Source organism: Symphalangus syndactylus, chromosome 16 (genome assembly GCF_028878055.3).
Source record: "Symphalangus syndactylus isolate Jambi chromosome 16, NHGRI_mSymSyn1-v2.1_pri, whole genome shotgun sequence".
Lineage (NCBI taxonomy): Eukaryota > Metazoa > Chordata > Mammalia > Primates > Hylobatidae > Symphalangus > Symphalangus syndactylus.
Genome location: NC_072438.2, coordinates 60,311,474 through 60,335,789, shown reverse-complemented (window position 1 = coordinate 60,335,789; position 24,316 = coordinate 60,311,474). Strand labels below are relative to the sequence as shown.

Here is a 24,316-nt window from a genome sequence, read left to right as displayed (position 1 = left end):
AATATTATATGGTTTCAGTGCCTAGAATGATTGTCAAGAAGTAGACATCCCGTGAACAATATTTGTGATGAGTCAGTGATAAAGAATAGTGTTATAATGCTGCTTTTACAGTAATAACGAGGGGCCCCATGGGAAAAAAAAGAACTAAAGGAAAGATATGGGCTTGTCAAGTTTGCAAACTTTACCTACAAATCCATAATAAATACACACATTTATAAGAAAGCAGATCTTATAGCAAAACCGCAATAGTTCTACATAACCAAAAAGGGGGATGTCTTTCTTCTAAATATCAAATTTCTTAATTTAATGAAATTATTTGCAATATTCTATAGCTTGGAATTTTGACAGATTTTGCTCGTGAACTCTAGGGATTGAAAACTAGGACATGGAATTCCTCGTTTTGTGAACTACTATGTTGAAGAAATTATAAGCATGGTGAATAGCAATGCCTATATTGTATAAGCCTAAGGACTTTGATCCTGGGAAGTTCCATCCTATAGCCACAGAGCTTTGGTTTTGTTCAGGAGGCCAGTTGGATTTAAGGAGACATTCCTGGACAAGGCTTCGTTCTCATTCACTCCACAAATCCAGGTTCTTACTCTGGAGTTAATAACAAAGAGGAAGTATCTCAATGATCTCAAGACTGTGGCTTTAGAAGTAGCCTCCGTAGTGGCTCACGCCTGTAATCCCAGCACTTTGGGAGGCTGAGGCAGGCGAATCACAAGGTCAGCAGTTCAAGACCAGCCTGGCCAACATGGTGAAACCCCATCTCTACTAAAAATAGAAAAAATTAGCCCGACGTAGTGGCGGGCGCCTGTAATCTCAGCTACTCTGCAGGCTGGGATGTGAAGCTGGGATGCGGAGGTTGCAGTGAGCCGAGATCACTCCACCGCACTCCAGCCTGGGCAACAGAACGAGACTCCGTCTCAAAACAAAACAAAAACAAAAGCAAACAAAAAGAAAGAAGTAGCTTCTTTTCTTATACTCAAACTAAAGTAGTTAAGAAGCTAAGGAATTGGAGCACTTGCCCTCCGGTTCTACCTTCTTCATCCAACGCAAGGGCCCCGTGGACATAGTTCAGTTGAGGACTCTACTTGGCAGTTTCTTTCACCTTGAGACTTTAAAATTTCTACAAAATTCCAAATTCCTGAAAATGTATATGTTTATATACCTGGGTGTCTGTAGGATTTATCACAGTTTGGAACATTATCAGAACCATAAGAAGCAGATGTATTTTATTTTAATGCTACCAGTCAAGTTATCTGTCCTGAAATTTTTTAGTCTTAAATGCTTCTCGTTTATAAAGTGATATTTAAATATAACATTCAAATGATGATTTAACTGGCTGAAAGTAAGAAGGAAAGGTAAATTATTTAAGGTAAGGATTTTGATAAAACAAAAATAATTCTGTATTTGAAAGGAATATAAATCTTTAGCGTGGATTTACTTTTATTCTCTTTATCTCAGTCTGTCTAAAACTATATACTTTTCAAAGCAGAGTAATTTTTAAAATATGGATAATTATGTTCATTTCAATCAATAAATGGAGTATAGTTCAGAGACTAATGAAGGACTGAGATTGTTTGAGGTGATTTCATATTTCAGATGGAGCTATGTATAGAAAAGTGGGAGCGTATGCTTAATATTAATTTTCCTCCCCAAAATTAATTTATACAGTAATGTTTCTTAAATTGAAGTGCACATTTATCAGCCTTTTTATTTCAGATGTTTTAAATATTTGGGTCAAAGGTACCAAAATCTCTAGAGGAGGGGCCTCGAAATATATGTTGTTGACAGGATCTAAGCAAATCATAAGCAGTTATGTATAAAAAGAAAATTCAGGCTAGAGCAAGGCCTCAAAAGCAGGGTTCGGGGAGTTTTTTTAAAAGAAGTTTGGATTTTTTCCAGCTCCCTGAAAATTTTCTTTGGTCCTTAAATCATGCTCTGTGAAGGCCTATTCTATTTAATTCAGTTTTATAATTTATTTACTGAATCCCATCAGTCAGGAGAAAACTCAAAATACAATAGGTACATTGCTTAGAGAATGAACAATGAAAATATAAGAAAGGTATACAGTTTCCAAAAATGAATAGAGGAAGATAATTCAACAGAATAGATATAAAACTTGTTTAATCAGTCAATCTGAATCTTTGCCCAAGTCAGATTTTTAGGAGGGCTTACAGAATCGATGGATACTGTATGAAACAAAAAATGAAGGTAGGAATTACAAGAGTTGTCACCTAATATACAGAATTATATTAGATATGCACTCATAAATTTTGATGTGAGTCCTATTCCACTCTGAGCAAAATATTGAACTTGAATAAATTTTTTGTTTAATTTGAACAAGCCATAATTTTTCATTATTCCTAGTAGAAATATAAAGTCACACAAAAAAGAATGTTATGGTTAGAGAATGAGTTTCTTTCTGAGACAGACTGGAAGTGAAAAGTATGTTCTGTAATTGGCTGAGCTTCTATGAGAGGTTAGGTTTATGCAGTGTATAACTGTGCTCTGTATGGTTCTACGTGCTGAACAAATAGTCGGGGACAAGACTGACCTCGCCCTCTCCAAGGTCACAAACTATTGGGAGAAGACAGTGAACAACAAACACATTAATGAGAGAAATCTCAGATAAGTGCCACTGCAGATAATAGAAAGCCACTGGACTCTACTTTAGATAAAGAATTTGAACGAAGTAATTCACAGAGCTTAGAGCTCGAGATGAAGCATAAGCACAGTCCATGAGCTGTGTTGGGGCAGAAGAAAAAAAGAGGAGAAATGTGAAGAAAAGTATTGAATATTTTTATGTCAGAGTTTATTTGAAAGTTATCCATTTCTCCTTGATGTCATGTTTTTAAATAAGTATATTTTATCAATTAAAACTATTTAAAATCTTTTATATTCATTAAAATTATTTACATTTTCTTCCTTAATCTAAATTAGTGTTAGCTGGCTTTAGGATGTTGGGTCTAGACTAAGTATGTGTGTTGTTATCTCTTCAAAGAATATGTCCCTGGTTCTCTTCCCCAATAATTCTGATATAGTAGATCAAGGAAGAACTTGGACATGTTTAATGAAAATATTAAACATGCCTCAAAAGAGATTATGATGTGAACCCCTAAATGGAACCACTTTTTATAATGGTCTGTTATTCCTCTGGGTTCATTAGGGGAGCAATGGTAATGGAGAAATTTTACTAAAATTCCCCTGACCCCCATGCAAAAAAAGCATTTACCCTAGTCCCAGGGACCGACTCAAAGCATGCCTGACTCCCCAGTTAAAAGTGGACCTGATATTAGTAAAATACAAGGCTACTCTACGTCCAGACCAGCGGTTCTCAAATTGTGGTTACTGCACCAGCAGCACCAGGAACACCTGGGACCATGTGAGAAATGGAAATTGAACCACACCACAGACTTATTGAATCAGAAAATATGGCTGTGGGTCCCATTATTCTGTCTTTTAATAAGCCCTTCCACGGATTCTGATGCATACTCAAGTTTGAAAGCTGCTGGTTCTAAATGGTCACTAAATGGTTCTAAATGGTTCTCTCAGCCTTATGCTAATCAACAAAGTAAGTTTATTTACAAATTTAAAGTGAAATTCTTTTTTGATTACATAAAAATATAAAAATGACACAGGATCTGTTTACAAAAATATAAAATTATTTAAGAGATTTGTGTCACAGGTTTTATTTCTGGCCATATATAATATTACATGTCCACCAAAAAATTAAATTAAAATTTTTCCAAGTTTATAGCTGCTTTCAATATACTCCCCTGCAGTAGAATCCAGAGAAAAAAATGAAATTCAGTTAGCATCCCCTTGATCTACTTCTGGGAGGGACACAATAAGATGGATCCACATGCACAAACTAATATACTCCTGTCATCATTCAAATGACAGCGAAGAGATTGAAACTTAGTTCCCAACTTTATTATAGGGCTGCTTTGCTATAGCTGATCCTTTCATACATGTAACAACCAATCATGTTGTAATTATTTCATATTTGTTAACATTTTCCCCTAAATATATTATAAATTATTTGAAGTCAAGGCCCATTTCTATACTTCTTTCTTATGCATCTTTGATATGTCAAACAATATCTGGCATATAGTAGATGTTGATATGATTGATTGATGTGTTTTTTTTCTAAGAACTTGAGCAGGATAAATTGTCTCACTGCTTGTAATTTAATTATTATTACAATTACAATTATAAAACAACTATTTGGTATTTTAAGTGAGATCTTAAATTTCTAAGAAATTGGTTTCAGTGAGTTTGATCCGAGATTGCAGAAGTGGTATTCCAAATACTTAACACCTGGTATGGAATACAGGCATGGATGTGCCCAAAGCACTGCAGGGATACCTGCTCCACAAGGACCCTATTGAAAAGAATATTTCCCACATGTATATATGATTTTGAGGCATAATTTGAATTAATGGTTATTGCCTAGGTAAATAAAATTCTAGAGCTAATTGAACAACAAGCAAAATGGTGTTTCTTGATACATTTCCCCATTTCAGATTTTAACAAAATGCAAAACATCTGAGCCCTTGTTTCATCTTCAGCCATAACACACACATAATACATGGGTTTCTACTCAATTCAAGATCTTTGTTTTTAGTGTTTTTTCTCCAAGTTGTCTTCATTTCCCGTGCCAATCTGACCAGATGCTTCCGTGAGAGCCTGACTTGGTTAGCAGTTTCGAACATTCACAGACAAATGCCAGCAGCAGCCTGTGTGGTAGACTAATGGGTGAACAAAAGAGGAGATTACAGAATTGGAAGAGCTGCTTTGCCAGCCCTTGAAACAGTGGTGACTAACCCACTGTGGCTCTATTTACTAGCAATAGAAGGATAACAAAGCTATTCAGTGCCTGGAGGAAACATTCCAAAACTGTGGTAATGGTTTACTGAAGTGGATTTGAAAACAAAAGCAGAATACTTACTGAGCCATAGAGTTTCCCCTTCTTGTTCATGGCTAAGTAATAGTTGCTGTTAATGGCTTTGACGGCAACAACTCCGATTTCTACTGATGTTATCTCCAGGATGCCTAAAACATACAATTTTAAAAGGCTAAATAAAGAATCCTAAATATATTTGGAAGAAAAGTAAAATCAAAAGAAACTATTGAGTTTTTTTTTGTGGTTCTAAAAACAAAAAGCACAAAACATTGGTATACAAACAAGCAAACAAGCAAATCTTTTTCAATGTGTCTTAAAACCCAGCAAATATTTCCAGCAAATATATAGAAAAAAGTAATAAGGCTTTAAAAGAATTCCCCTTCATTTTACTCTGAGCATACATAGAAAAATATTGTTTTAATTAAAATGCTTCCTTTGCTAACTCTGCATTTTCAACCCTATAAATATTGAAACAACTCCACTCATCTTAGCCCAGATTTCGAAATAACTTATCAGAGCCCATATCTGTACTACGGTATTAAATTAAATCTGTAGCACGTCAATAATATGTCAGATTACCTCAATCTCTAAAAACAGTGATAAACTATTTCTTCTTTGTAGGATATAGATAATCTAAATCTCTTGGCTACATTTAACTGATAGATTCATTTTTGGCAAATGTGTTGACATTCTGAGATACAGGGAGACTAATCCCAACATCTACACTGTCCCTGAAATAGCAGAATCACTGCTCTGTGTTGGGGGAAAATCCATAAACATGGATTTTTAAGGTTTTATTTTTCCTTGGAGAAATGGAAAATCGAGGGAAGTAGTAAGAGGTAGACGAGAGCTCCTTTTCCCCTTATACACAAGTTTTGATCGCTGCATCTAAAGATAACTTTCTCGGAAAAGTTTGTAGATCACAATAGGGAAGGCAGTTTATCGTCTACTCAAAGTGCCCACCCATTTTAGTTTAAGAAGACCTAAGGAACTAAAACTACTTATTTCATAACTCTCAGCAGTTTGTTCAGGGTAGAGAAGTAGCATCGTGATTAGCATGTGGCCTCTGGAGCCAAAATGTCTGGGTTCAACTCCTGGCTCTACATTTATTAGTGAATTACCACAGAAGAAGTCAATGAAGTGTCCCATGACTCTATTTTATTTGCAAAATGGGCAACATAATAGTACCTCCCTCATAATTTCATTGTGAATATTAAATGAGATAGTACCTATAAAATGATTAGAATTTGCCTGGAGCTTAGTATCTTCTTAATTATTATTAGAGGGGAGTTTTTCTCCAACAGTTCTAGATTATGGAAATTCTTCAATGGGCTACGTAAATCCTGAACAATAGATACAAATTCCCATTGGCTTAATACATAAAATCTGAAAGTTGAGCATATTATCATTTGTCATGTGTCATAAGAAACACCATCCCCAATGTAGTCTACAGATTAAATGTTTTCACTCTTCCCATAGAGATAGAGTGGCTTAGCTTATTCTCGAGAGATGAATACCTTCTTTCCTATTCCTTCACAGGTTAGCCTTATGGAGGCTAATAGAAATGCTTGAGTTTCCCCTGTTGCGAAGTTGACATAACCAACGACTTTGCCAAGACTACATGTCAGAGACCCTTCTGTCCATGTATCTGTAGGAAGTCTCTGACCTAACACAGCACTCCTTTTCATCGAAAGAGATATATCTCACTCTATTTGCAAGCCAAAACCAAGGAAAGGTTGTGAAGGATGAAGGAGACATTATTTGTGTTTTTTTACATCCATTTCCCTTATGCTGGTAGTTTCCCTAAGGTATACACACACACACACACACACACACACACACACATTTATTTGCATACTGAAAAGTATTTTCTTAATTCACACAATAGCCCTCTAAGGATACTGTTGTTAGTCTCGATTACAAATATAAAAACAGAAGATACTTAGGTTATTTAACTCACACACACACACAGGTGGTAAGGTGATAAAGTCAGTAATAATGGATGTTAACACTTAAGCCTCTGACTTTTAGACACTATTGCTCCCCATCTCTGACTACTTTGCCTATCACATCTTCCTCCTCTTTCCCATTCCTACAAGGGAATCCTGTTGCAAACCATCTGACAAAATGACTCATCAAGATAATTTTCTTTAATGACTTAATGTGCTGTTCCTCCCAAGGATGATGGCATGCCATAGAGGATAACGTCTGAATCTTAGAGAACAAAATCTAATATAGTTTATTTATGTCATAAGCAGAAGATACAAAGCAGAGCAGGAGGTAGAATTCAGAGGCAAAAGATTAGGCAGCTGCTCACATTGTCTGGCCAAAAGACAAGAAAGTACTGTCAGTAAACTGCAAGATATTCCCTTATGTGTAATTTTGAAACTGAAAATTAATAGAACAAAGAGGAATGTAGAATGATTTTAAGCAAAAAATAAACCAGTATTTTTGAAGGTGCATGCAACGTCGTGGGATTAAACTATACTAACAGACTGAGCTATAGTAATAGTATAAGATATAACTGAATTTTTGACCCATTATTTCTGAGGATGAACTGCAAGTGGTATTGTAGATTATATTTAGCTTAGATACCCCTTTGTTTCTTTCTGCTTCACCTGAAATGGGAGTGCAATATTCAAAGACTCAATCAACCATTTTTTTCCACTTTGAAACTAGTTTAGGCAAGCTTAAAAAGGTTTAGCTATTATTTTATATTATTATTTAGTTATTGTTTCAAAATAGAGGGAAGACATAGGTGATTTAAAATCCTTTCGAATTTTGAAAATAATTTTTGGACACAGTGTATGGTCAGGGTTATAATTTGATCATCTTGTTAGTCATGGACAATGACTCCACCTATTATAAACATCTGTGAATGTGAAAGGGGATTTCTGAAGGACTGAAGCCTAGAGGACTTCATTACTTTTCGTAAGGAATCACTCCAGTTTTTTCTGTTCTTTGGTGAGGATGATCAAGTTTGCCTATCAAATTATTTTTGGAAAGGAAATCCAGAATTTTGTTTGAGGATTGTTGGATCAGTAGCTTATAGTTCTATATGTGTATATTTTGAAGCAAAACTAAATGCCAGTTAAAAGAGCCTTCTGGAGGGAAGTGAGTTAAAGGCATACTGGATCTCCCTGTGTTTCTCTACAATTATCTTAACATTAAAAGCTATAAAAAAAGGTTTTTTTTTTTTTTTTTTTTTTTTACTCAAAGAAACACTTGAAAATTATATTATTAACGAAAGGACACATGAATTATATTTCCCATTCATGTAAATCAGATATTTTGTAAATTTATAGGCATATTCTTGTAGTGAAATTCTATTATTTATATTAAGTTGTAACTATATTAGTTTTTATGTCACTTAAAACATGAATAGCCCAAGTAGTATTGTGAATCTATTTAAGGGTCTTTGGACAATTTAGTTCAATCACTTAGGAAGACCTAGGAGGAGAAGGGTATGCTTTTAGAAAATGAAAATATAAAGTCAAATATGTAATGGCTTTTCTACTGAAAAGTCTATGTACTATTGGGAATAAAAGACAAACACACAGATAATTACAATAAAACATGTTACACGGCAGTAAGTGATGACTTAAGATGATGACAAGGGGACTATGGGGCAAAGGTAAAGGCAGGGGTTCCACGATCAAATTATTGTTGGAGATGAGACCTGAACTGAGTCATGAAGGTTGAGAAGAAGTGTCCAGGGGAAGGTTGGGAAGGGTGGGAAGGCAAGAGCAAATTATTAAGGTAAAACAGTATGGTGTTTTCAAATATCATAAGAGGTTTGATTTACCAACTGGAGTACAAGGAACAAGTCAGGAAGCTGGGAAAAGTGAAGTTGGGAGATAATGAGACTCAAGCTAGGAAGCATTTTGTCTACAAATATAAAATTATTTAAAGAATACATTAGAAATAATGTAATATTTAGCAGATTTCTTCAGTAAATAGTAGCAATCTGTAAAGCTTATTTTAGATTATATTTAAAATCGTAAAAAATAAAGTTTGATAGTCAACATTACAAAAGTGATTATGACAAAAATCAGTTCATATTACTTTGCAAATGTTCCCTCATGATGCATCATCACCTTAGTAATGGAGAAAATTTTGTAACTTGATAATCTCTAAGTGGAATAACTTAGAAGTCACAATGTTCGTGTAAATGCATTGTTTTATTTTAATACTCATATATATAATTGTTTGGGCTGGTAATGTTTTGATGAGTGACTAAATAGTTAATCTTAGAAGGGGGCCATTCACAAGCATCTTTCCCAGCTGCTGCTTCTCATTCTTCAGAAGAGGAGCATCTGACCTATTGTCCCCCTAGCAATCATGTGGGACAAAGGCTACTTCTGTTTTGGTGCCATTAGAATGAAAAAGCTATTGGTCTGGAGGGTAAGTTTCTCATTAAATATTTTTCCATAAACACAAAAGGAGAAAGTATATGGCAAATAAAACTTGTATTTGATAGAATGGATATAGCAAGGAAAACCAGATGTGAAAAATAAATGCAAAATCCTTCTATCCACTCCTAGATAAATAGAACACAAATATACAATGGGATTCTGTAGACCAAGTAAATTAATTCGGCTAATGTGTATTAAGCACCAATGTGCAGGGTAGGTGTTAGCTCTCATTCTGAAGGTTACAAAGGCAAACAAGATGTGGTCTTTGCCTCAAGGAGTTTTAAAGCTCAATAAGATAAAGACACAAATAAGTAATGAAAATACAAAAAAAAGAAAGAAAATATATTAAGTGTGGTATGAGAGATAAAATATGTTATACATTACTTTAAATAGTGAAGCCATCCTGAAGAAGACAGCTGGTGTTTGAGGTGACTTTTCAAGAGTAGGGTTTTAATAGGGGGGATTTGGGAAGTTGAGAAGGAACATTCCAGGGAGAGAAAGTGTATGCATAAAAACAGGCTTGGAGAGAGAAAGAGCTCAAGTGCTTGAGCCACATTTCTCCCCACCTCCCCAACGGCACTTTGAGGTGGCCACTGGCTAAAACTAAGGGTTCTGCTTCATTGAGTGGTAGTGGTGCTTTTCTGGGTGAGGAATATACTTTCCCCAAAAAAAATTATTGTGAAACATGGAAAGTCTCGTTAATTCAGACTCAGTCACATCTATTTTTCTCTAAACATTTTAACTCAAAATTGATTATAATGCTATATAGTCTCATAGTTTTAATCAAGGTGCTGAGACCTATCATAGTTAGCACAATGTAAGACACAAATACTAACCTCTCTAAATGAAATCTCTCTCTCTCCCAAGAATTCTTGTCAGTGCCCTAAGTTCATCTATTATATCCTAGCATAGAAGGACCTAGGGAGCTCCTTGGGGTTGTTATCACATTTTCACTAACACCTCTGGGATTATGTGGCCATACCATAGTGTGAGTCTAAATGGCTCTAAGTATGGTTTTACCTCTCTTTAAAAATGCAACAAAGTTAAATGAAGTGAAGCCTCAAAACATTATGGGAACTGTAACATCCCATGGACCAATACTGGAACTGGGCCACACAGAGGGAGGCAAGCCACAGGAGAGCGAGAGCAAGGTTTCAACTGTATTTAGCCACTCTCCATCACTAGCATTACCGCCTGAGCACTGCCTCTTATCAGATCAGTGGCGGCATTAGATTCTCATAGGAGTGCGAACCCTACTGTGAACAATGCAAGCAAGAGATCTAGGTTGCACACTCCTTATGAGAATCTAACTCATACCTGATAATCTGGGGTGGAATAGTTTCATCCACAAACCATCCCCCTATTCCCCTTTGTGGAAAAAATTGTCTTCCACGAAACCAGTCTCTGCTGCCAAAAAGGTTGGGGACTGCTGGCCTATAGCTCATAGGGTTGCAAAGGATCTCAGAGAGTGGGTGCTAAATATATATTTACTGTCTACTCAATCAGAACAGTGGCAAGTTAACCAACCTTCTATACCAATAGTTCTCAAATATGAACCTGCATCAGAATCATCTGGAAGACTTGCTTAAAGACAGATTGCTGGGATTTTTGATTTAGTAATTCTAGATTGGAGTCAGAGAATTAGAATTCCTAGCATATTTCCAAACAGTGCTGATTCTGCTTGTCCAAGGACCACACACTGTTCTATACAATACGATTCAGAGACAGAGCACAGCTTTGATGCAAAAAAGCATTGACAGAACATGTGCATAGAAGCAGAGCCACAGACAGGAATAGACACAAGTAATAGTGACAGCTTAACAACAAGAAAAATTTTAAACAATGTGGAAAATTAGTAACCTCATTTTTGAACAGGTATGGGATTTTTAACCTCTACGTAACTACGGTATTGTGAATTTGGGATTTGTGTGTAGATACACTGCATTGTTGATAGTGGTCAGAATCTTTATTTTCTTCTCCATTTTAAAAGTGTGGAAATGTTGGTGGAAACTTAAGTGCCTTCAACTACTCATAAGAATTTTATAGGCTTTTTCAAAGGGCTAATTGTGTTAACACCAAGAATTAAAGGACTATAGGCCCCCTTAAATATATGCACATGGTCAAGAAATTGTCTCAAAGCAATAGGGCTCCACTTTATCCCTCACCCTACGCCCAGTGTTGAAAGCATATATTAATACTTGCTCTAGAATGATCTCATTGCCATTAAAAGGAGGGTACCAGACTGGGCTAATCAGTAATCTAGGTCTAGTCCCCCTTCTACCATTATATACTCTGGCTGCCTTTATAGTATAATGTATTTGAGTTATTTCGTTTCTCTATCTTCCACAGTTCTGTCAATACACTTGACATGCATTTGGAATTACAGATAGAAATGAGATCCGAATTTGCAGAAAATCCTTTCCATCTCTGGATAAGATGATATATGTTTCCCAGTATGCTAAATACCAAAATGACATTTTACATTCTTACCTGATAATTTAAGTCATAGGATAAATACAGTGCCTAGCTTAGCTTTATTGATGAGTACAGTGGCAGATCCCAAAACACTTGTCAATTTAAGACTATATTTAACCAGTATTGTCATTGAACCACTGTCATTGATCTAACATTAAAAGTATCAGAAACTTACAATGCAATATAGGGACAATATTCTCAAGTGGTAAATTAATTGTTAAAGTGTGTTAAAGATCAATTTCTTACTGCATTTTTATTACAAATGAAATATGACTCCAGATCTTTCACACTGATCATAAGTGAACAAATATTTGCAGATGACCATCTAATAGGTTTCTTCACAACACTGTGCTAGATCAATAGATTTAGTAAACTTGACATTTTTTTTCTAATTTTTTCCTCACTGGTAGAGATTTTTAAAATGTATTTAACATTATGGATATATTTCAGGAAATAATTACTTATCAATATTGTAATAATGTCATGTTTTCAAACATTATCTTCTCTGTTCTTAGGTTACATTCACAGTGAGACACAAATGACACGTGTCTAGGACAGAAATGAATTTGTAATTCTTGAGAACTGTTCATAATAAGTGCTGATATAAATTTCACTCACAAAGTGTGAAATGATTCTATTGCTAGTTTTGGGTGAAATAAAGATCTAGAAAAGCTTGTGTTCCCCTGGAGATAGAAACTCTACCCTTATTCCCAACTACCAGCAATCCAGCAACCAAACAAAAAAACAACAACTACTGGAAACACTTACATGTTTGAGTCATTTGCTGTGACCCAAGATAACTGACTTTTGATCCCATTTTGCAATGGGATAAATTGCAGGAAATGGTACAAGACAGAAAAGTTAAGAAAGGAAGCCTGAACGATTACCTTAGAAAAGCCCAGCACAATTCATTTGAATGGTAACATGAGCAAGGCAGAGAGTAATTCTTCCCGACAGGAAACATTTCTGTATCAGAAAATATATTTCTATATAAAGTTTTATGTAGCAATTTATTGGTTTTGCTTTCCCCTCATTTCCTTTAGTAGATAAATCAACCCTTCAAAAATTCTGAAAAGTTAGAAATCCTAGCTTTTTGCCAGGGCATCATGGCCACATCCCACTTTTGTCCCTATTCTTATCCAATGCATTTCACATTTTAAAGAAAATCCCAAGGGAATCTTTGTGTGGTTTGTGTCTTCTCACTGAACTTTGGAAGGACAGAAAGTCTGCCAGTCTGTATAGAAAGAGTTTCATATACTGACCATACAAAAATAAGGGACAATCACTGCAATGTTATCACTTCTGGGAAAATATATCCAGAACGCAAAATAATATTAGAAACATGTTATGCATCAGTAGAAGCCAACTTACTACCTAGATTAGATCTATTATGATACAGAAGCTTTGGCAAGCATGTCAGCTGTCATACTTTTCCCCAAAGTACTAAGTTATTATACATGATTTTGAGATATCTTCTATGTTCAATCAAAACCTCTGATCAATCTAATTTGAGCTAAAATTACTAAATTTAAAAAATACTTGTTATTTCAGTGAGAAAAGTTCAGATCATTTAAGGCTTGGTCTTAGCAAATTGTAGAGTCAGAGAAGATTTCAAAGAAATCTAGAGATTGTCTGTTTCATATCCAATTCTCTTTTGTAATAGATGACATTGGGAAATCCAGAAAGATTGAGGGACTTATCTGTAAAGGTTACTTAGAGCCTTAAGTAAATACTTAGTCTACCACACCATGAGGCTCCTGCTAACATTTACAAACAATTGGCAGCCAGGCAAAGATTTTATATCTTGTTCATTACACAGAAACAATTCATTCTATTTGGGCTTGGCCACTGCATTTTATTTATAAAGGGAGAAAATATTTAAGCCAACATAAACGGTTAGAGGAATTACTGCATGGCATATTTTAATAAATGATCAACATGTTAATATAGACATTTACCCTAAAGACATTGCTATAAACTGTCTACCACATTTACTCAGGTTTTTATGAATTTCTTTAATATAACTAATTATAATATAGAGTATCTTTTCTCCTCAATTTAAGGAAAATAATAAAATGGGTCAGTAAAGCACATCCTGATATTGGGTTTCCTGTAAGAAAAAGTCTTACTTGATGCATTAAAGTGTTCACAAATTAGCTAATCACGAACAGCCCTAAGTAGTTTAAAATACTTAATATGGAATAAGTTTGAGGGGTTCAAGCTGTAGGCTCACTTTCAACATGTGTATTGCAAATTTGACAAGCTTCCAACGTGGTATAGAATAATACATAATGGGCCTCTTAACTCCTTCAAAGATTATTTCCATGATTACTTAGTAGGTAATCATAATACTTATAAGAAATGTATATTCCACTGTGTGGTATGTGAATTTTGATTTGATTGTGCAGAAAGACAATTTATCTATTTATGTATACTTGACAAATGGCAACATTGATTCATTTGCCATAACTATATATTTATGTAACTCAGGGGTCTCCAACCACTGGGCCATGGACTGGTACTGGTCCATGGCCTGGTAGGAACCAGGCCACACAGTAGGAAGTGGCCGGTGGTGAGTGAAGCTCCATCTGTATTTACAGCCACTCCCCAGCTACTGCCCATCAGTCATTACTGCCTGAGCTCTGCCTCCTGTCAGATCAGCAGCAGCATTAGATTCTCATAGGAGTGTGAACACTACTGTGAACTGCATATGTGAGGGATCTGGTTTGCACACTTCTTATGAGAATCTAATGCCTTATGATCTGAGGTGAAGCTGAGGTGGTGATGCTAGCACTGAGGAGCAGTTGCAAATATAGATGAACGTTAGCAGGGAGATTTGACTGCACAGAGACCATCATAAATCAGTTGCTTATAGACTCATATCAAAACCCTATCTGTGAGTGACAAGTGACAATTAAGCTGCATCTGGTGGCAGGCTTTATAGTGAGTGGCAAGTGAGTTGATGTACTTCGATTGTACAGCTGCTTCTGGTGTCAGGCTTTAAGTCAGAATCTAGCACTTAATTTAGTCCATGTATGGCCCATCCATTATTGTATTTACCACTTCCACCCATGCTTCTTTCCTGCACTGTGCACTTGTTTCAGTCACAGTTTTGGTAAGCCCACAAACTAACCCGGCCAAATTGAGTAAAAAACAAACATCACTGGAGAGCTTCTTTGAAGGAGGTAAAGACCCAGTGATGAAACAGCAGAAGACTCTAAGACCACCTACAAAAATGTCAGCATTTAAAAGAAAATAACAAGAGTCCTACTTAAATTATGGGTTCATTTCAACAGGTGATTCACATTCATTCTGCAAGCCTGCTTTGTATGATATGTGATGACTGGCTATCCAACAAAGCCATAAAACCTTTAGAGGTTTTTTTTTCCTTTTTCTCTACTTTTTTTTTTTTTTTTTGAGGTAGAGTCTCACTCTGCTACCTGGGCTGGAGTGCAGTGGCACAACCTTGGCTCACTGCCACCTCTGCCTCCCGGACTCAAGTGATCCTTCCATCTCAGTATCCCTAGTAGCTGGAACCACAGGCATGTGCCACCATGCCTGATTTTTGTATTTTTTGTATATATGGGGTTTCGCCATGTTGCTCAGGCTGGTCTCAAACTCCTGGGCTCAAGCAATCCACCCACCTAGGCCTCCCAAAGTGCCAGTCCCTTTTGAAGTTTTTCAAAAGAAAAAAAAAAGATGAACATGAAGAACAGAAGCAAACACTGAAGGACACCACTTCATCAAATGTATCTAAACTGAGACCATCATTCTTAGTGGCTAACCACATTACTACAGCTAAGAGATCCTTTACTATTGGTGAAGAGTTGATCCTTCCTGCTGCTAAGGACATTTGTCATGAACTTACAGAAGAGGCTGCAGTTCAAAAGGTGGCACATGTTCCTCTTTCAGCTAGCACCATAACTAGACTAATTGATGAAATAGCAGGGGATATCAGGGCACAACTGTTAGAGAGGACTAATGAGTCACCATGGTATGTAGTCTAGGTTGATGCATCTATTGATGTTGACAAGGCAACAATGCTTGTTTTAGTGCAATATATTTTTCAGGAGGATGTGCATGAGGATTTGTTATGTGCACTTTTGTTGCCAATCAACACCACAGCTGCATAAATATTCAAATCTTTGAATGAATACATATCAAGAAAATTGAATTGGTCATTTTGTGTCAGTATATGCATAGACAGAGTAGCTGCCATGAATAAAATGGGTTTCTGATTTCAATGCTCGGGTCAAAGACGTCACTTCCGAATGTGAGTCTATGCACTGTGTCATCTACAGAGAAATGCTTGTTAGCCAAAAAATGTCACTTGAACTTAACAACATTTTGTAGGATGTGATTAAACTTATCAACCACATTAAAGTACATGCTCTTAACTCATGTCTGTTTGCACAGTTCTGTGAGGAGATAGCACACACATCTTCTTTTTTTGAGATAGAATCTCGCTCTGTTGCCCAGGCTGGAGTGCAGTGGCACGATCTCAGTTCACCACAACCTCTGCCTCCTGGGTTCCAGCGATTCTCCTGCCTCAGCCTCCCAAGTGGCTGAGATTACAGGGTACCCATCACCATGCCCGGCTAATTTTTGTGGTTTTAATAGAGACAGGGTTTCTCCATGTTGGCCAAGCTGGTATTGAACCCCTGACCTCAAGTGATCTGCCCGCCTTAGCCTCCCAAAGTGCTGGGATTACAGGCATGAGCCACCGTGCCCAGCTACATCTTCCCTTAATACACAGAAGTGAGATGGCTTTTTAAAGGTAGATCACTGGCCAGAGTTTTTGAGTTATGAGAACTACTCCAGAGATTTCTTTTAGAACAACAATCACCACTGGCAGCACATTTCAGTGATACAGAATGGGTCCCAAAACTTGCCTATTTGTGTGACATATTCAACCTAGTCAACAAACTCAATCTGTCACTTCAAGGGAGAATGAGAACTGTGTTCAAGTCAGCAAAAGCATCTTCATTAAAAGCCAAACTAGAATTATGGGGGTGATGAGTGAACATTGGGATTTCTGATATGTTTTAAACATTAGCTGTGATTTATAAAGAGACTGAGCTGGGGCCTTCTTTCTCGCAGCTGGTGCATGATCACTTACCTCAGCTTTCAAAAGCATTTGAGTATTACTCAAAAGACCCCAAAACTGGGAAGAAAAGGATCCATGACCCATTTATGAATAACCCAGGTGAATGGACTTTGTCCATGTTAGAAGAGGATCAACTGCTTGAGATCACAAATGACAGCGGACTTTAAAATATATTTGAGACAACTTCAAATCTCCATATGTTCTGGATTAAAGTCAAGGCAGAATATCTTGCAATTGCCACAAAAGCACCAAAGAGCCTGCTTCAATTTCCAACATTCTATCTTTGTGAAGCAGGGTTTTCTGCAGTGACAGCAACCAAAATGAGATTATGGAGTAGATGGGACTATCTAGTTGCAGGAAAACAAGCTCAGGGCTCCCACTGATTCTACATTATGGTGAGTTGTATAATTATGTTATTGTATATTACAATGTAATAATAATAATAGAAATAAAGTACGCAATAAAAGTAATGTGACTGAATCCCCCTGACACCACCTCCTTCACTGGTCCCTGGAAACATTGTCTTCCACAAAATCAGACCCTGGTGACAAAAAAGTTGGGGACCACTGCTATAACTTATAATATTGGCAATAAAGATTTTTGGCTTCTGCTGTAAAGGAGAAGTTTAATCAAGATGTTCTGGAAGGTTCTGGCTTTCTGGACTACAGATTACCCCCTTTGGGCTGATTACCAAGACTGAAGTGCTTCTTTATCCCCAAAGTCCATGGAAATGTCCTATTTTTGCCACAACACACACTTGGCAAAGAAAACAGAACCCATAGGTTGGAAATACAAGAAGACAGCATCACACATCACTTCTGACTACTAAATACAATCTGACTACTAGTAAAGCATGCAGCCAGTATTTTGCAGAGCATGTTAGAGAAAGTACTTTCATAGAAATTAGTTTAAAGGGTTTTCCTGGTGCTTAAAAACTGTATTTTAAGAAAGTAATTAAACAAATATTAGAACTCAGCATAAAAATCTGACATTCTAGTACAGATAACATGGGAAAAGCAACATTGGGCTAGAGATGGTCTAAGAACAGGTACTATTACCTTAACCACATGTGGGGAGGGAGCATTACTCATTGTTTAGTGAGATGCAACCAAGGATTGATATTAGAATCCAACATATCTGCATTATTGTTTTTTGTAATTAAATGTGGGAAATGGATTGTTAGGTAAGATGTTTTTCTAAAGCTCGTGAAACACTTTTATTAAGTCTTGAGTTAACAAACTATCTATAAAGAAACTCCTAGAGATGATGAGTACAATCTGACACATCATGATCTGTTTTCTCTTGATAGAAAAGACCAGAAATTATCCCATTATCCCATTTTACTTTTTAAAAATGCTTACATTGTTTTAAAGTAGTATGTTCTTGAGAAAGTGCTCATGCCCTTTAAGAAAAAACATGATCTATCTGATCCAATTTGAAAATGAAAACTGACAGGTAAGGGAAACATTTTATGTGGGAATGGGTGCTACATAATCAACAGGAAAAATTAAGAGAGTTTTAAAAATGCAAAGAGAATAGTAAGTGGAGAAAAATAATGTATATCCCTATCTATGTACCTATCTATCTACACACAAACAAGTGTTATTTCATACTCCTCTCGGTGTCTTAGTAAATGATTCTAAATGGAATTTGTTGAAATTTCATTATTTAAGAATAGATGATAGATTAAAACTACTATGTACTTGAGTTCTCATGCACATAAAATATTGCTGGGATCCAGATTAAAGGACAAGGGGTATAAAGGGGAAGGCAAAAGCTAAAAGTTAAAAGAGAAGAAACACTGAAAAAAAAGAAAATTATTGAACTGACTTGACTTTGTATATATTGCATTATTAAATGCATTATTAAAATATATATTCAAGCCATGTTAACTGTAAATGTCTAACTTTCCTCATCAAATTTTATCTGAAACTGTTAAAACTTTTAAAACCTAGAAAAAGAATATTGAGAAAAACATTATCTTAAACTTCTTTTTAATGTACCTGGGTTCAGCCAGATAAAACCGCAAAATATCATATCTTGAAGAAATGTTCCTATTTACATTTATTTGTCAACATCTGAAGGCATTCCTTCCAGAAGAAAGACTCTCTTAATATTATTTATTGCATATAATGAATTGCAAGAAGGACTTTAAATTGATTTTCTCAAATCTGACTAGCTTATAAAGTGTTGTCAGATAATTATGAAATTCAACTGAAATAAAATAATTTATAATAATGCATGATGATTAAAATGTTGGTACATAAATATGAGACTGGGGAAAACAAAAGCTGGAAAAGACTGGACAAATTTGAAAACAACTTTTAAACTTGCCACCAAAATGGCAAAACATAATTCTAGGTAAAGTGGTTGACTTTTTCAAGTCAGATTAATAAATTAATGTAAACATCTATAAAGAATAAGCAACATCCAACAGTTTCATACTATTCAATTTCTTTTGCAAATGTTTCCTCTTTTTTTTGCTAATTCTTAAAGATCAGGAAAAAAACTGTGTGTAACATAACAATTTCAATGTAGATTATTCTTTGGTAAAATTCAAAGTAAACCCTGTTTATTTGTTTTTATATAAGGATCTTATAAATGATATCCAAATAGACATCAAATTTAGTGTCATAATAAGTGGGCGAAGGATATGAACAGACATTTCTCAAAAGAAGACATTTATGCAGCCAAAAGACACATGAAAAAGTGCTCATCATCACTGGCTATCAGAGAAATGCAAATCAAAACCACAATGAGATACCACCTCACACCAGTTAGAATGGCCATCATTAAAAAGTCAGGAAACAACAGGTGCTGGAGAGGATGTGGAGAAATAGGAACACTTTTACACTGTTGGTGGGACTGTAAACTAGTTCAACCATTGTGGAAGTCAGTGTGGCGATTCCTCAGGAATCTAGAAATAGAAATACCATTCGACCCAGCCATCCCATTACTGGGTATAAACCCAAATGATTATAAATCATGCTGCTATAAAGACACATTTACACGTATGTTTATTGCGGCACTATTCACAATAGCAAAGACTTGGAACCAAGCCAAATGTCCAACAATGATAGACTGGATTAAGAAAATGTGGCACATATACACCATGGAATACTATGCAGCCATAAAAAATGATGAGTTCATGTCCTTTGTAAGGACATGGATGAAGCTGGAAACCATCATTCTCAGAGCAAACTATCGCAAGGACAAAAAACCAAACACCGCATGTTCTCACTCATAGGTGGGCATTGAACAATGAGAACACTTGGACACAGGAAGGGGAACATCACACACCAGGGCCTGGGGAGGGGGGAGGGATAGCATTAAGAGATATACCTAATGTTAAATGATGAGTTAATGGGTGCAGCACACCAACATGGCACATGTATACATATGTAACAAACCTGCACGTTGTGCACATGTACCCCAAAACTTAAAGTATAATAAAAAATTTTAAAAAAAGAAAACATATATTTGAAGTCTCTATATTTTAACAAAATAGACTCAAATTCAGTACCCATCATACAGCATATATTTCATAGTCACTATTATTCAATAGGTATGTATATGAATAGATACACACACATCTATCTTATACAAAAACAGGTACAAAAAGCATTTAAAAATAAAAATAAAACTTAACCAAAACAGAAATAAATAAAAATAGACATGCCCTTAAAAGCTTGAGAAACTTAATTAAACTCTGGCAAACCATGGAAATGAAACTCAGGAATAGAACTCTATTAAGCAATTTTTCCTTATGTATAGATTACAGCTACTATGTAGCTGAGCCTATTTCTTAATGCACTGATACAAGAACTAGGTATCTTTTAGTTTAGAGGAGAAATGTTTAGTGTGCAGATTTCAAGCTGTTTCAAAATTCTGATCTCTGATCATGTAGTACAATTGAGAAGTATGGTGAAGAGGATGGCAAATTTGGCTTGAAGTTAAAAGAGATCCAACTTGCCCTCAGTTTATTACGTATTTATTTTTGAGACAGGGTCTCACTCTGTCACCCATGCTGGAGTGCAGTGCCATGATCATGGCTTATTACAGCTTCAACCTCCCAGGCTCATGTGATCCTCCCAACTCTGCCTCCGAAGTAGCTGGGACTACAGGCACAAGCCACCATGCCCAGCTAATTTTTTTTTTAATATTGTTTGTAGAGAAAGAGGTCTCACTATGTTGCCTAAGCTGTTCTCAATCTCCCAGGATCAAGCAATCCTCCCATCTCAGCCTCCCAAAGTGTTGAGACCGCCCTTAGTTTATTGAAAGCATACTTCTTCTTTCTTCATATGGGCCTCATCTGCCTCTCTTACCTACTGCTGTACTACCAGCACCAGGATTGTATTTCATATGTATATATATAAACAAATTAATAAATTTATCTGAAGAAACTCATGTGAAAAGTACTTGTTTCAACTTGGCAAACTCATTTTTTCCTAGAAAAAGGAAAGAAGAAAGAAGTGCTGGGTGTTCTTTCTATTCAATTCTCAAGTTGAAAGGGGACACTACAGGAAAAGGGAAGCTGTTCCTCTGTTGGCAGGTATTCCCTATTTAATTGTGTCTCAACTCTACCCAGGGTACTCAGTGGGGTAAAATCAGAAGCCCTTCCAGGGTAGGCAGGACTATAGAGCAGCACTCCCCACCCCACTGCCCTAAGTTTTCTTCAGTCTTCAGTGTGGTTTCCAGCCTGAGGCTAAATCCTCCCATTATTTAACATGTGCATATTCAACTCAAAATAATAAACGTGTACCAGGAGGGACTGATTGCTAAATGTATCCCTGTGAAAAATCACACTGACAATATTTGATGTTTACTGGGTATAAAAGCCATCTACGAAACATAAAAAGGATTTCTTGTGACTTGTATGCTATAGGAAGAGAACTAATAAAAGTGTCCCAAGCCTAAACCAGAATTATTCTGCTCAGTCCTTTTCTTCTAAATTCACTTGCTTCAACCACAACAAAAGCCAAGGACCACTTTGGCTCTCTTTTATTACCCAAGTTTGCAATCATAATAACCTTTTAAAAAAGGTTTTTAAAAAGAGTCCCTTAACCACAAAGTCCAGTATCTCAGTCCACACCCTGGATAATCTTTGTCTCAGGAACTTGGTCAAGGATGTTAAGGTAATAAGGTCCGCTGCAAACATCCAAATATAAACAACTGCTTGTTGACTCTAAAACTCTGATGAGTGTTTTCATCTTGAGTGTTTAACAGCTTTCTGACATGGTAGGAGATCCTATCTTTCTTCTTCTAGACAACAAACAGCTTTCTCATCCCTCTTTGCCTTCTCACTCATTCAACGCTTTAACTACAGGGAGGAGCACAAATTCTTTTCTGTATGTGGAGACTTAAAGGCTGCGAGGAAGCACACAACCATTTCACACCCTTCCTCTTTCATCATCACCAGATCCTCTTTTTATTGTTTCTCCAACTTGCCTGTTGACAAAGACAGCTGCTAGCAATTGCATTTGTGGTACTAGGATAAGCAATCTAATTGCGTAGGCTTGTGGCCAGGGGTCTTGTCCAGTTAAGCTTGATTTCCAAAAGGAGAGCTACAGAGGTATTTCCTTAGATGTCTTCCCACTCACAAACTTCAAGGGACTTTCATACTATACTGTTAAATGGCTGCACTTGAAAATTGTTTTCATGTTTTGTTTTTTTTCCTTTCACCTTTATGTAACCCGTCCAAAAATCCTGGCATAGATGTTGAGTGAGGAGAGTACTCCTCATTAGAATCAACAGTTTTCTTTTGTTCAGTTGCCCTTGCTGGCTAACTACTACAAGGTAATCGCATTGGAAAGTCAGAGATATTTTTGCCTTTGAAACTGAAGCAAAATGGTGACACACAAATTCTTTAGGTTGCAAATTTGCTGGCAAATTTATTACAGGCAGAAAAACATATAACCAGTTGTTTTCTTTACAAGATACTTATTTATCAGATTCTGTACATTTCCCTTAACCCTTACAATTATCTTATCTATGAGATCTTAACCCATACTGACAATCTCATGTATATTCATAAAATACTTTTAAAAAGTCTAATGGTCGGGCATGGTGGCTCGCTCTTGTAATCCCAGCACTTTGGGAAGCCACTGCAGGAGGATTGCTTGAGCCTAGGAATTTGAGACTAGCCTGGGCACCATAGTGAGACCTCGTCACTACAAAACACACACAGAAAAATTAGCTGGGCATGGTGGTGCATGCCTATGGTCCCAGATGCTCAGAAGGCTGAGGAAGGAAAATCACATGAGCCAAGGAGGTAGAGGCTGCAGTGAGCTGTGATTGCACTACTGCACTCCAGTCTGAGTGTCTTTTGCAGCAACATGGATGGAACAGGAAGCTGTTATTTTAAGTAAAACAAGTCAGACACAAAAAGACAAATACGTATTCTCACTCATAAGTGGAGAGAATACAAAATTATCTGGGCATAGCAGCGCACACCTGTAGTTGCAGCTACTTGGGATGCTGAGTTGGGAGGATGTTTGAACCCAGGAGTTTGAAGCTGCGGTGAGCCATGATTGAGCCATTACAATCCAGCCTGGGTGGCAGAGTGAGACTCTGTCTCTGAATAAATAAATAGCCTAAGAAGAGGAAAACCTTATAAGATAAATTATTTCAAGTGGATTCCAACCCAGAATAACTAGTTGACGTATTTGAAGAATTAATAATGTAGATTGTGCTCTTACTGTTAGTATATAGGTGCATTTCATTAATTCCTTTTAGTTTTATTTTTTATTTTATTTTATTTATTTATTTATTTATTTATTTATTTATTTATTTATTTTTTGAGACGGAGTCTCGCTCTGTCGCCCAGGCCGGAGTGCAGTGGCACAATCTCGGCTCACTGCAAGCTCCGCCTCCCGGGTTCACGCCATTCTCCTGCCTCAGCCTCTCCCAGTAGCTGGGACTACAGGCGCCGGCCACCACGCCTAGCTAATTTTTTGTATTTTTGGTAGAGACAGGGTTGCACCGTGGTCTCCATCTCCTGACCTCGTTATCCGCCTGCCTTGGCCTCCCAAAGTGCTGGGATTACAAGCGTGAGCCACCGTGCCCGGCCTCCTTTTGGTTTTGCCAAGTACAGTCATTTGTTTTGTTTTGAAATGGAGTCTCACTCTGTCTCCCAGGCTGGCCTGGCTGGAGTGCACTGGTGCAATCTCAGCTCACTGCAACCTCTGCCTCCCGAGTTCAAGTGATTCTTCTGCCTCAGCCTCCTGAGTAGCTGGGATTACAGGTGCATGCCACCACACCTGGCTAATTTTTGTATTTTTAGTAGAGACAGGGTTTCACCATGTTTGTCAGGCTGATCTCGAACTTCTGACCTCTTGATCCTCCCGCCTCGGCCTCCCAAAGTGCTGGGACTACAGGTGTGAGCCACCGTGCCTGGCCTAGTCTTTT

At 36.7% G+C, this 24,316-nt stretch overlaps 1 protein-coding gene across 1 annotated transcript in view; it reads right to left on the bottom strand.

Moving 5' to 3' along the window:
* FGF10 (fibroblast growth factor 10) overlaps positions 1-24,316 on the bottom strand; it is a 90,253-nt gene that overhangs the window by 5,209 nt on the left and 60,728 nt on the right. The window contains exon 2 of the mRNA XM_055246266.2: positions 4,958-5,061. Within this exon, the coding sequence (XP_055102241.1) occupies positions 4,958-5,061 (104 nt within the window). The remainder of the gene's footprint in view (positions 1-4,957; positions 5,062-24,316) is intronic.